General features: G+C 36.3%; 1 protein-coding gene across 2 annotated transcripts in view; it reads right to left on the bottom strand.

The window, feature by feature from the left end:
- Positions 1 to 1532, bottom strand: part of LOC109230787 (transcription factor ILR3-like) — a 4358-nt gene extending 2826 nt beyond the window's left edge. Inside the window, exon 1 of one of the 2 annotated variants that reach the window (XM_019396222.1) lies at positions 1200 to 1532. In XM_019396222.1, coding sequence (XP_019251767.1) covers positions 1200 to 1342 — 143 coding nt within the window. In that variant the 5' untranslated portion in view covers positions 1343 to 1532. The remainder of the gene's footprint in view (positions 1 to 1199) is intronic. The other variant, XM_019396221.1, reaches the window with a different exon arrangement.

Here is a 13983-nt window from a genome sequence, read left to right on the forward strand (position 1 = left end):
CCCAATTCCCATCTCTTATGACCCCCACGATACACCCAACTCCCATAGCAGTTTTCCCTAATCATTCAGAGTTTATCTTGATGTGATCCGTCTTTTTTCTTTTTCCAGATAAGAAGTTTATCTCGATGTGCCAACGGAGAAAACCCACTAGGTGAATTCTTTCCAATTGTCTAAGCCTTGGTGGATAGAGTTACCTGGTACCGGTTGCTGGTGGGAGGTAGCAAGTATCCCACGAAAGCTAGCCCGGACACCAGGGTTATTAAAAAAAAAAAAAAATTATCTTGATGTGATCTAAAGAGAAAATTGCCACAAGATTAAGATAGATCCAAATCCAGCCTAACATAGACAAAGAATAATGTCCCTCTCTGTATTCTGTAATCTTGCTCTTCTTGCTTTATATAAACAAGTAGGGGTCAAAGCCTAAACCCCTCCCCACCAAGTTAGGTGAATTAATTTTTTTTTTTTTTAAAAGATCTCTGTTTTTTCTTTCTTCTATTTATCTCCCCTTAGCATTCTCACCCTATTTCTGACTGAGTTAAAGGACGTTTAAATTTCACTCTTAGCTATTATCAACTTACAACTTTATCTTAATTATAGCTCCAACTATTTCCCTGGTGCCCTCGTGCATATTCCAGTATCCGTACACAGGGGTGGATCTAAAGGTATGAGTATGGGTTTCTGGAACCCAGTAGCTTTTGGCTAAATCCCATATTTGTATTAAGAAAAGCATTCAATGTATAAGAATATTTAGTTGGGAACCCAGTCTTTTGGTCCGGTTATCATAATATATTCATTTAAAGTCTATGTAGGAAGCCATAAACTTAAAATCCTGGATCCGCCTCTGTCCGTGTACCTCTTCCAGTAGGTCGGATACATTGTCATAAAGCATTTTACTACCAAATTCCTCCACTACTATTAGCTTTTATGATTGTGTGCAGGTCAACTATAGAAACCATGTGTCAATCCAATCAAGTTGGGGTCGATTATATGAATTCTATTGTTTCGATTCCACTTCATTCAGAAGCAACAAGACTCATCAATCAGCTAAAAGATCCTAACTTTTAGTTGAAGTCAACTATATCAATCCTCTCTATATTGAAAAGTAACAAAGACTGATTAATCAGCTAGTAAAAGATCCAAACTTTAGCGAATACATTACATAATCAAAAAGGAAAAAGAAAATTGATAAATATAAGTACCTGATGTTAGTTGTTGAACCATTAAAGGGTTGCATAGACCAAGAAAACCCAGATGTTGAATTTGAAAAATTGGGATCAACAGAGACAGTTATATCTTCGAAATTGTAATCGTATAACCAGTTGGTAGTTTCCGGTGAAACCATCTCCGATCACTCGCCGGAAAAAGATGAACTCAAAAAATTATAATTCCGGCGGCAACAAGAAAAATTGGTAAAATAAAAAGGGAAAGAATTTAGAAAAAAGCTTTAAATTATGCGGTTTTGGATGGGTGAAGTTGGAACGAATTGGGACTCTGGTTAGAGAGGAAATGTTATATTGGGAATCTGACGGTTATAAGAATTTCCTGATAGGTCGCAGTTTCAAGAAGCGACTATAAGCGCATCATGCCCCTTTACAAAATTAAAATTTAAAAAAAAATAACCTTTTTAGATATATATAAAAATAAATTTCTCACGTATAAAAACGAGATAAAGTCATAAAATAAATTTAAAAAAAAAATTAAAGAACCACAAAACCAATTAGACATTTCATATATGTATGTTTTTGGATTCTCATAAAAATTAACATATTAATGACATTTTTCAGCCAAAAGTTAACATATTAGAAAAATTATTACTATATTTTTTCTAAGTTCTAATTTTTTCCTAGATGTAAGATACATTTTAGAAATTATAAATTGCATTGTGGAGTTATAATTTATGCTTACATCATCTCCACACTGTATTTCATATTTCACATATGTATTTGGGACTCTGGTTAGAGATAAATCACATTTCACATATGTATTTTTTAAATTCTCATAAGAACTACACATTAATGAAAATTTTCAGCTAAAATTGCACATCTTAAAAAAACTACTATTATATTTTTCAAAGACACATTTAGAAATTAAAAAATAGCATTGTAGAAGTGCGATTTAAGCTTACATCATCTCTGACACTATCTTTTACTTCGCATTTTACATGTATATTTTTTTAATTCTCACAAAAATTACACACTAGTGAAATCCTTTTTAGTCAAAATTGCACATTTTGAAAAAATATATTATATTTTTTGTTGTTATTGTTGTTGGAAGTTGGGGGTTGTGGGGCGGGTGGGGGGGAGGGGGGAGGGGGGGGGGGTATTCTGCAATTTTGGTCATGTGTGTTTTTATTTATGAAAGATTGTATTATTGTGTACTCTCAATTATACAATCATGCCATATTGGTAATTTGGGACTTTAATATTTGAGCTTCGGCTTCTTTTTCGTGTTATTTGTACATTATGTTCCTTTACAATTAAGAAAAAATCTCTTATATGTAAAAGATATATCTCTTACGTGTAAAAGTAAATCTCTCATGTGTAAAAAAAAAAAAGTAGGATCGTAGAACTAAAAATAAGTTTGTAAAGAACCAAAAAACTAAAAAAACAAGTATTGGAATTTCATCCATGGGAAAAGGTTTTGTTTGATTCATTTATATCTTTGCCGCTATAAATCGTCTCGTGTTTGTCCTTCCTATTTATAGTCTCCCTCCGGTCCAAAATAAGTGATTTTTTGACCTTTTTTTTGTGGTCCAAACTAAGTGATTTTTCCGGATTTCAAGAATGAATTAATTATTTTTTTTCTACATTGTCCTTGGAGTAAATAGTGTTGGAGTATGTGCTACGAGTGTTTATGTGAGATAGTAACGGTGAATATAGTCAATTTCATTGCTAATTAATGCTAAAAAATGAATTTCTTAATCTGTGTGAAAACATCCAAAAAATCACTTATTTTGGACCGGAGGGAGTACTTCAAAATGAAATGTTTAGATTTCACTTGTTTAAATTCTTTGGGAAAAAAATAAAATTAAAATTTACCCTTTAACTTCTGACTATATATGATTTAAGATTACTCTGAAATAAAAACTCTATTTATAATACAGTCTGAATCTAATGTACTTTTTTTTAAAAAGAATTTCCTTCTTAAAATGGAATGATTGGCCAACATACATCAAGCTATGTGGCTATGGAAAGTTGACAAAACAAGCTGACATGTGACTTAGTGGTAGATTTAAAGATTATAAAATGGATTTATCATTTTACAATTGTTGGAAGACCTTTTCCTATTTGATAAATGACATATAAGATGTTCTAAAGTCTAGTTGTACAAATTAGAGGTAAGCCACATAAAAATAAGGAATAAATTAGCCATCAATTTCCTAATTAGGTACTATCTACTATGGTCAACTTAGTTGGGTTTTTAAGCATTAAAATAGGCTTAAAAGAGGGTGAATGGGAAATGGAGAGAAAACGAAATATTTGGATTTATTTGATATTCCCTCATTGACAAAGGGACATTTTTTCATATTGAAAGAGGAAGGGGTTTTTGATGGGTATATAAGCAATTGCTCTTCTTCTTGCTCTTAAAGAGTTGAGAAGAAGGCAAGCCTCGCGTCGCTCACTTGGCTTCGGCTTCGGACGGATTCGGACGGATTTGGATTTGGATTTGGATTTGGTCAATTGATTGATTAATTTTTTGGACCAAATTTATTTGTTAATCGTAAATATTATTAAATATCCGTTTTAATTACATAATATTAATATTATTATTAAATCCAACGGAATGTTAAACCTTTTTTCGTTATCCGTTTTACATTTTTCGGTTGTGTAACTGAAAATTAACCTCCCTCTTGAATTTTCGGTTTATTATTGCGTAAATAGCCATTTATGTTATGGCCGTTTGCATAAACAGCCATTCTGAAGAGTTGCACCTCTTCAGTTTTCAACCCAACATTGGCTATAAATACAAGTCCATTCTCTCAGATTTTCCATACAATTTTCTGAGTTCTCCTCCTTTCTTCTGCATATTTTTAACTTCAAAGAAAGCAATTGTAAGTGTGATTTACTACCGAACTTTGTGTTCGCTGAAACACTGGGGTTTGAAGTACCACTATACCAGTGTGTAATTCGTTCTATCCTGGGAGGAAATAATCCATAACCTTGGGTACTAGGAGGGGATTAAATTCCTTAAGGAAACACTATGAATTCAGTGGGCTCGGATTAACTGCTGTTTCGTTTATATTTCTGTTTATATGTTATTTTAGTTTCTCCAGAATTATTTTACAAATACAGTTTACTAACAAGCTTAACGAATTTAAATTTTTCTGTATTTGTGTTATACTTACTGTTCTGGAGATTAAAACCTTTGTGGTTTTCTACTCCGTTGGAGATTAAAATCTACGTGATTTTAATGTTTGTTAGTGTCATTCTTTTACAGAAAAAATGACTAATGACAACGGGAACCAAGCTGTTTCGATGGTGACTGCCAATGCATCGACAAGCCGAACACCAGCGTTGGCACCGGCCGAAAAATCCAGAAAATTTTCCGGAATTTATTTCAAGCGGTGGCATCAGAAGATGTTCTTCTACTTGACTACTTTAAGTCTACAGAAGTTCATTAAGGAAGATGTTCCTGTTCTGCCTGATGAAACTCCATAGAAAGAATACTTTCTTGTGATTGAGGCATGGAAGCATTTGATTTTCTGTGCAAGAATTATATTCTTAGCGGACTGGAGGACGATCTGTATAACGTCTACAATGGTGTGGAGACGTCAAAAGAATTGTGGACTACGCTTGAAAAGAAATACAAAACTGAAGATGCCGGATTGAAGAATTTCGTTGCCGCTAAATTTTTGGACTACAAAATGGTAGATAGCAAGTATTTTATTACCCAAGTCCAGGAATTGCAAGTGATTATTCACGATCTCCTTGCTGAAGGTATAAATTGAATTAATGCTGATGTTGAAAGTAGTAATTTTAGTATTTTTACTAACAGAATTTTCATTGAAGGTCTTGTCATCAATGAAGCATTCCAAGTAGCAACGATGATTGAGAAGTTGCCTCCTTTGTGGAAGGACTTCAAAAACTACTTGAAACACAAACACAAGGAGATTTCCCTTGAAGATCTCATTGTTCGGTTGAGAATCGAAGAGGACAACAAAGCTGCTGAAAAGAGAGGCCATGGAAACTCAACAATAATGGGAGCAAACATTGTTGAGGATACTTCTCAAAATAAGAGAAAGAGGAAGCAGGCTTCTGGACCGAAAAACAACCCAAGCAAGAAGCGGTTCAACGGAAATTGCTACAATTGTAGAAAGCTGGACACAAATCTACAGATTGTCGTGCTCCGAAGAAAGACAAGAAGAAGGGCCAAGCAAACATGGTCGAAAAGCATGAAAATGTTGATGACTTGTGTGTTATGCTTTCTGAATGCAACCTGGTGGGAAATCCTAAGAATGGTGGATTGATTCTGGAGCCACTCGCCATGTTTGTACTGTTAGGGAAGCGTTTGCTACATATGCTCCTGTTGGACCCGAAAAGACGCTTTCTATGGGAAATGCTGCAACGACCAAAATTGAAGGATCTGGGAAGATATTTCTGAAAATGACTTCTGGCAAGGTGGTGACTTTGAACAACGTCCTTCATGTTCCCGAGATTAGGAAGAATTTAGTCTCTGCTGGACTTCTTGTTAAGAACGGTTTTAAGTGTGTTTTTGTATCCGATAAGGTTGTAATAAGTAAGAATGAAATGTTTGTAGGAAAAGGTTACCTCAGTGAGGGCCTTTTCAAGCTGAATGTAATGGTTGTTGAGAATAATAATAAGATTTCAGCTTCGTCTTACTTACTTGAGTTAAATGAATTATGGCATATACGTTTGTGTCATGTCAATTATAAAACCTTGCGAAAAATGATTAACTTGGAAGTATTGCCTAAGTTTGAATGCGACAAATTAAAATGTCAAATATGTGTGGAATCTATGTTAAACATCCTTATAAGTCAGTTGAAAGGAATTCTGTAACGACCCGACCCGTCGTTACGGGAGTTACCGCCCCGTTTTCCCCGTTTTATGCTTCTATATGTTTCATTATATGTGTTTGGAGAATTTGAAGTAATTCGGTTAGAAATGAGACAATAAGTCTCTTTATGAGAAGGATTGTTTGGAAAAGTCAACCGAATGTTGACTTATGAGTTAGAAGGCTCGGAATGGATTTTCGATGATTCGACTAGTTTAGGGGGATGATTTGTGACTTAGGAGCGCAATCGGAATTTAATTTGGAGGTCCGGTGTAGAATTAGGCTTGAATTGGCTAAGTTTGGATTTTGGCGAATTCCGGATGGTAGGTGAGATTTTGATCCGAGGGTCGGAATGGAGTTCCGAGAGTTGCAGTAGCTCTGTTAGGTGATTTTGGATATGCGTGCAAAGTTTCAGATCATTCGGAGGTGTTCAGGTCGGGTTTTAGATCAAATGCAAGTTTCGGAAGTTTTAGTTTAACTTAGGCTTGAATCCGTGGTAATTCGATGATTTTGATGTTTGTGATAGTGTTTTTATGTTACGAGCAAGTTTTAATGAAGTAGTAGAACATATCTGTGCATTTGGTTGAGGTCCCGAGGGCCTCGGGGTGAATTCGGGTGGTTAAACGAGAGTTTTGAGGTGTAATTGCAGGTCAGATTTTTCTGTCATCTGGTGTTTCCGCTTCTGCGGAAATGGACCGCAGAAGCGGTACCGCAGAAGCGGGTACGTGGTCGCAGAAGTGGTCGTGGCCGGCTAGGGAAAATTCCGCAGATGCGGAAGGTGGCTCGCACCAGCGTCTCCGCATAAGCGGACAATGTGCCGCAGAAGCGGTTTTGAAAGAACCGCAGAAACGGACTTCGCGTCGCATAAGCGAAGTCCGGGCTTCTAAGTGAAAACCGCTTAAGCGGAAATGTGGCCGCAGAAGCGGTCTCGCATAAGCGAAAGCGGGACCGCAGAAGCGAAAATCGCTGGGCGACAGAAAGGGTTTTAAAATAATATTTCATCCGCGACCCTTTCATATTTTTCCTCCATTGTTGACGTTCTTAAGAGCTTTGAACAAGGAAATTCGAGGGTTTTGACTGAGAACCACTTGGAGGTAAGTTCCTTGGCCTAAATATTCGAATTTATGGTAGAAATTACATGTAAATTGTAGAAAATTCATCAAAAACGGGTCAAGCTAGGGCTTGGAAAGTTGTGATGTAAAAATGGAATTTGGAGGGTCAAACGAGCTCCGATTTTGGTAAACTTTATATGCACGGACTCGTGGCGAGACGAGGAATCCGTTGGTGTGATTTTCGGAATTTTTCGAGAAGTAGGCCCGGGGCTCGGGTTTTACCAACTTCGTGAATTTTAGTACTTTTCGAGTATTTTTGATTGGGTTATGTTTCTTTAACCCATATTTATGTATTCGTTGTGATTTTGACTAGATTCGACGCGCGAGGAGGTCGATACGAAAGGAAAAGGCATTGCGGACCATTCTACGGCCGGTTAGAGGTGAGTAGTTGGTGTATATGATGGCCTGAGGGTTTGAAACCCCGGCTTATCACATTGTGACGCTATTGTAGGACGTGACTCGCACCCCACGGCAGGTGCGGGATTGGTTATGACTGGGGATTGTGACTGGGTCCATCCCGAACCAGAATATTTCTATATTGGCGACTGATACGCACCCTGTATTGAATATATCTGGGCTTATTGCCGTGTTTGGGGCCTTGTGCCGATCTGTAGCATCCTTAGAGGATGAATGTCATTGTGATAGCATGCTTTGTATAATCATTGATCTCAGTCCTGTGTTTAATCACTGTTATGAAACGCTAAGTCACTTTTCCTGAAGTTAAATATCTAAAGTATATTCTTCTTAATAAATTGGAAATTGGGAAATTAATTAAATCTGTTACGTGACTCATATGCATATTGTGGACTGAGTATGGATCGGGCTGCACGCCGCAGCGAATGATATGATTATATTGCGCTTGGGCTGAAGGAGCCCCTCCGGAGTCTGTACACACCCCCAGTGAGCGCCGTCGACGTTAAATGGATCGGGCTACGTGCCGTAGCGGTCATGTGCATTGCATTGCATCCTTACATTTTACTTGACTGTTATATTTGAAGTTGTTTTGCTGTTAGATCGTAGTAAGGTGTAGGACTGTTAGTTATAGCTTTGCTTTGTGGCATTTCGTGGATTTCTTATCTTCAGACATTTTATATGCTTATTACTCACTGAGTCGGTAGTACTCACCCCTACTCCCTGCACCTTGTGTGCAGATTCAGGTACACCGGAGGCTTAGCTGAGCAGTCCTTGTTTTCCAGAGCTATTCGGAGTTGTTGAGGTAGCTGCTTGACGTTCGCAGGACCTGACTACTCTTCCTATTTCAGTTTTATTTATATATACATTTCCAGACTTGAGTATTTTCGTTCAGATATTGTTATTCAGATTGTTTTAGAGGCTCTAGACTCGTGACCCCAGATCTTTTGGGAGTGTTTTTATCATACTTCGTATCTTTCTCAGTATTATTCTTCCTTAAATATTGGATTATTATTCTAAAACTATTATATTCTCCTTGGATTGTCGGTTTTGAGGTTTACAGTTGATTTGGGAACGATTGTGGTCAGGCTTGCCTAGCAATATTGTTGGGCGCCATCACGACCGTGTTTGGGGTCGTGACAAATTCAAATATATTTGCGACATGAAGTCAATACCATCTCGCGGTGGAAAGAAGTATTTCATAACTTTTATTGACGATAGTACTCGATATTGCTATGTTTACTTACTTAATAGTAAAGATGAAGCAATAGACGCATTCAAGCAATACGAAAATGTAGTTGAAACGCAACTTAAGAAGAAAATCAAAATGATAAGAAGTGATAGGGGTGGTGAATATGAATCTCCTTTTGAAGAAATATGTTTAGAATATGGAATTATTCATTAAACAACAGCCCCTTACACGCCCCAATCCAATGGGATTGCTGAAAGAAAGAATCATTCATTAAAGGAGATGATGAACGCATTGTTGATAAGTTCTGGGTTGCCACAGAACTTGTGAGGGGAAGACGTTCTTACGGCTAACCGGATACTAAATCGAGTACCCCATAGCAGAACACAATCCATTCCATATGAAAAATGAAAAGGAAGGAAGCCCAACTTGAATTATTGTAAAGTGTGGGGGTGTTTGGCAAAAGTGCAAGTTCCTAAATCCAAAAGGGTAAAATAGGACAAAAAACCGTTTATTGTGTTTTTATAGGATATGCGACCAATAGTAAAGCATATCGATTTCTGGTTCATAAATCAGAAAATCCCGACATTCATAATAATACGATTATAGAATCAGATAATGCTAAGTTCTTTGAAAATATATATCCGTGTAAAAAGGAATGTGAGTCGATTGATGAAGGATCAAAACGACCTCCTGAAGAAACAAAGAAAGTACATTTAATCAGGAGGATCCAAGACGTAGTAAACGTCAAAGAACGTCTATTTCATTTGGACCAGATTTTGTGACTTTCTTATTGGAAAATGAGCCTCGAACATTTAAAGAAGCTATGTCTTCTTCGGAATCATTGTTTTGGAAAGAGGCAGTCAATAGTGAAATAGAATCCATATTGAACAACCATATATGGGAATTGGTTGATCTTCCTCCTGGAAATAAATATTTGGGTTCTAAATGGATTTTTAAGAGGAAAATGAAAGATGATGGCACTATTGATAAATTTAAGGCAAGACTTGTGATCAAAGGGTATAGACAACGATAAGGTCTTGATTACTTTGATACATATTCTCCAGTTACAAGAATTACGTCCATACAGATGTTAGTCGCATTAGCTGCAGTGTATGGTCTTGAAATTCATCAAATGGACGTTAAGACGGCCTTCTTGAATTGTGATTTGGAGGAAGAAATCTACGTGGAACAACCTGAAGGGTTTGTAATTCTAGGTAAAGAAAAGAAGGTATGTAGACTTGTTAAATCCCTTTACGGACTAAAACAAGCACCCAAACAATGGCATGCGAAATTTGATCAAACAATATTGTCAAGTGGTTTTAAGATAGATGAATGTGATAAATGTGTGTACATAAAAAAAGCTCCAAATCACATAGTCATTGTTTGCTTATATGTGAATGATATGTTGATAATGAGTAATGACATTGCCAACATAAATGCTACTAAGTGTATGCTAACTAGCAAGTTTGATATGAAGGACTTGGAAGTTGCTGATTTAATTCTAGATTAAGATCCATAAGACTCCTCAAGGTCTGGCATCATCACAATCTCATTATATTAAGACAGTACTTGAAAAATTCAAACACTTAGGTTTTAAAGTTGCAAAGACTCCAATTGATGTGAATCTTGCATTAGCAAAGAATAAAGGCCAAAGCCTATCACAATTGGATTATGCTCGTGTGTTGGGATGCTTAATGTATATCATGAATTGTATACGACCAGATATAGCTTGTGCTATAAGTAATTGAATCGATACACGAGCAATCCAGGTCAATCTCATTGGATGGCAATGAAACGAGTTTTGGGATATTTAGAACATACCCAGGGCTTTGCTTTGCACTACAGTAAATATCCTGCAGTGATTGAGGGATACTGTGATGCAAATTGGATCACCGATTCAACTGATTCTAAGTCCACAAGTGGATATGTATTCACTATTGGTGGAGGAGCGGTATCTTGGAAGTTGTCCAAACAAACTTGTATTGCCCGCTCTACAATGGAGGCTGAGTTCATAGCCTTAGATAAAGCCGGTGAAGAAGCTAGATGGCTCCGGAATTTCTTGAATGACATTCCATTTTGGTCCAAACCGTTGGCACCAATATGCATACATTGCGATAGTCAAGCTGCAATTGGAAGGGCTAGGAGCGTTATGTATAACGGTAAATCTCGTCATATACGATGAAGACATAAAACCGATAGGCAATTACTCTCTAGAGGAATTATCACAATTGACTACGTAAAGTCAAGTGATAATGTGTCGGATCCACTTACAAAAGGCCTAACTAGAGAGGTAGTTGGGAAATCATCGAGGGGAATGTGACTATGACCGAGAAAAGTCATTGTGGCGGTAACTCTACCTAGAAGACTGGAGATCCCAAGATCTAGGTTCAAGGAGATCAAACAAAGTCATTAATGACAGTTCAACATTGTCAACTAAAATTTTGGTCTATTCTCGTGATGAGACAATGTTAAGTACCAAGGATAAAGCATTAAGGCTTTTAATGAATTCTAAATCTGATACGAGGTATATCAAATAGTGTATCTACGGGATGACACGTTTAGGAATCACCTATGTAAGCGTGAAGTGTTAGCCACTTCAAGGAGAATTTTGTAAGGCCAGTTATCTACGCACTTATGAAACCAGGCGGTGTTCATGGTTGAAACGAACACAACAATGAGAACCAAAGACAGTTAAGGGTTGGTTGTGTGACTTATGGTTTTTAGGTGTACACCAAAGTTCGACGGTTCAAAGATATCAAATCTACCGATTGACCGAGTATATCCGACATAAGTTCACTACGGAAAGTCAAAGGGAAACCTACTTATCCAGGTGCAATTAATCCTTCCTTGTGAATCACATAGTTTTCCATGCATGTGGGGGATTGTTGGATTTTTAAGCATTAAAATAGGCTTAAAAGAGGGTGAATGAGAAATGGAGGGAAAATGAAATATTTGGATTTATTTGAGATCCCTCTTTGACAAAGGGACATTATCCCATATTGGAAGAGGAAGAGATTTTTGATGGGTATATAAGCAATTGCTCTTCTTCTAGCTCTTAAAGAGTTGAGAAGAAGGCAAGCCTCACGCCGCCGCCGCTCACTTAGCTTCGGCTTCGGACAGATTCAGACGGATTTGATTTGGATTTGGTCAATTGATTGATTAACTTTTTGGGCCAAAATTATTTGTTAATAGTAAATGTTATTAAATATCCGTTTTAATAACAGAATATTAATATTTATATTAAATCCAACGAAATATTAAACGTTTTTCCGTTATCCATTTTTCGTTTTTCAGTTGTGTAACTGAAAATTAACCTCCCTCTTGAATTCCCGATTTATTGTTGCGTAAATAGCCATTTATGTTACGGCATTTATGCTATGGCCGCTCTGCATAAACAGCCATTTTGAAGAGTTGCACCTCTTCAATTTTCAACCCAACATTGGTTATAAATACAAGTCCATTCTCTCAGATTTTTCATACGATTTTCTGAGTTCTCCTCCTTTCTTCTACATATTTTTAACTTCAAAGAAAGCAACAGTAAGTGTGATTTGCTACCGAACTTTGTGTTCGCTGAAACACTGGGGTTTGAAGTACCACTACACCAGTGTGTAATTCGTTCTATCATGGGAGAAAATAATCTATAACCTTGGGTACTAGGAGGGATTAAATTCCTTAAGGAAACACTGTGAATTCAGTGTGCTCGGATTAACTTCTGTTTCGTTTATATTTCTATTTATATGTTCTTTTAGTTTCTCCAGAATTATTCTACAAATACAGTTTATTGACACAACTTTGATAAGATGATAATCTCACATTATTCCTCTTTAAACATGTCCTAATCATTTTGAGGCATAATCAGAATTTGAAACTTATGCGTTCAGGATTATAATCTTGTTAAAGAGAAACAACAAAGGATATTTATGATATTTCGAATGTGGTCAGACAACCAAAAATCAAACAATAACAAAGTTATTATGATTTCCAGCACCCAGTGCAATATGAAAGAGTGCTTTAGAATTCCTTAGAATACGAAGGAGATGAAAAACTCTGGCAGGCTCAAGTTCATAAACATAAAGTAGAGGTACACAAGAGAGAGAAGATCTCAACTTACCTAGCCTTAGACCTATTTTTTATCGCAAAAAAAAAAAAAATATTGTTGCGGCAATACCTCCTGCTTTGTCATGTATATTACGAAGAATGACATGAATCAATGCCATTTTGATACTAAAGTAATAACTTGTGCATGACATGTAAGACAAATTAGCTATGCCCCTACTAATCAATATTGTGATTACATGTGACTTGTTTCCTTATTTGTTTCAATGCATTAAAAATAATGTCCGCGACAATGATTAACAATGGAAAACTACACCAAAATTACACTTTGTTTGATTAAATTAGAACACGATTTTTTAGAATTAGCCAAAGTTTGTTACATTAATGCCCACTAAGATGGTGAAGAAATTGACTTGCACCAGTTTTTAAGAGACATGGGATGGACTCAATGCTTTAACTAATTCTTTTTCACTCGATATTTAGAGGGTTTTGTGCTCAAACCATAGCAAGATTCATAATTAAGCGAAAGAATTAACCCAAATTGCCACTCACCCAACCAACTAATCTAAAAATAGCATGCGAATGGACAATATACATATATCCATGGATAATCTATATAATTGTGTATACTTAGTGTATTTATATATATCGGCTAAAAAAAATAAGCGACTAATTCGATCGGCTATTTGTGTAATATTAAGGAAAGGTGTCCAACCTTGAATGTGTAAGGGTTGATTTATAGTTCTACTTACTTTTTGATAGTATCGGTCTCATTTAGAGTACCAGTCTAGTCACTCAACTAATCCACTTGTGGAGTGCGTTTGGTATAGTAGTAGTCTGGTAGTTGAGACTTCAATGTGCGGAATCGCAATAGTAGAATGTGACTTACAAATCGCAATAATAGAATGTGACTTAAAAATCGCAATAATCAAACGCGGCTTCTAAATCGCATTTGTCTAATACGACTTATTAATCGCGGTCTTCAATTGCGTTTTTTTGTCTAAATAACTCTAAATACCCCTATATTTGACTTAATTTCTCATACATCTATTGTGTTTTCAAATTAAACACTGACACATCCTATATTATGAAAATTTTACACTTTTTCCCCCTATGAGTTATATCTGATTATCTCTAACTAAATATGTTAAAATATGACACAGAAGACAAATTAAATTTAAAAATTCCCGAAAGGTGTCC

The sequence above is a fragment of the Nicotiana attenuata genome, chromosome 8 (assembly GCF_001879085.1).
Source record: "Nicotiana attenuata strain UT chromosome 8, NIATTr2, whole genome shotgun sequence".
Taxonomy (NCBI): Eukaryota; Viridiplantae; Streptophyta; class Magnoliopsida; order Solanales; family Solanaceae; genus Nicotiana; species Nicotiana attenuata.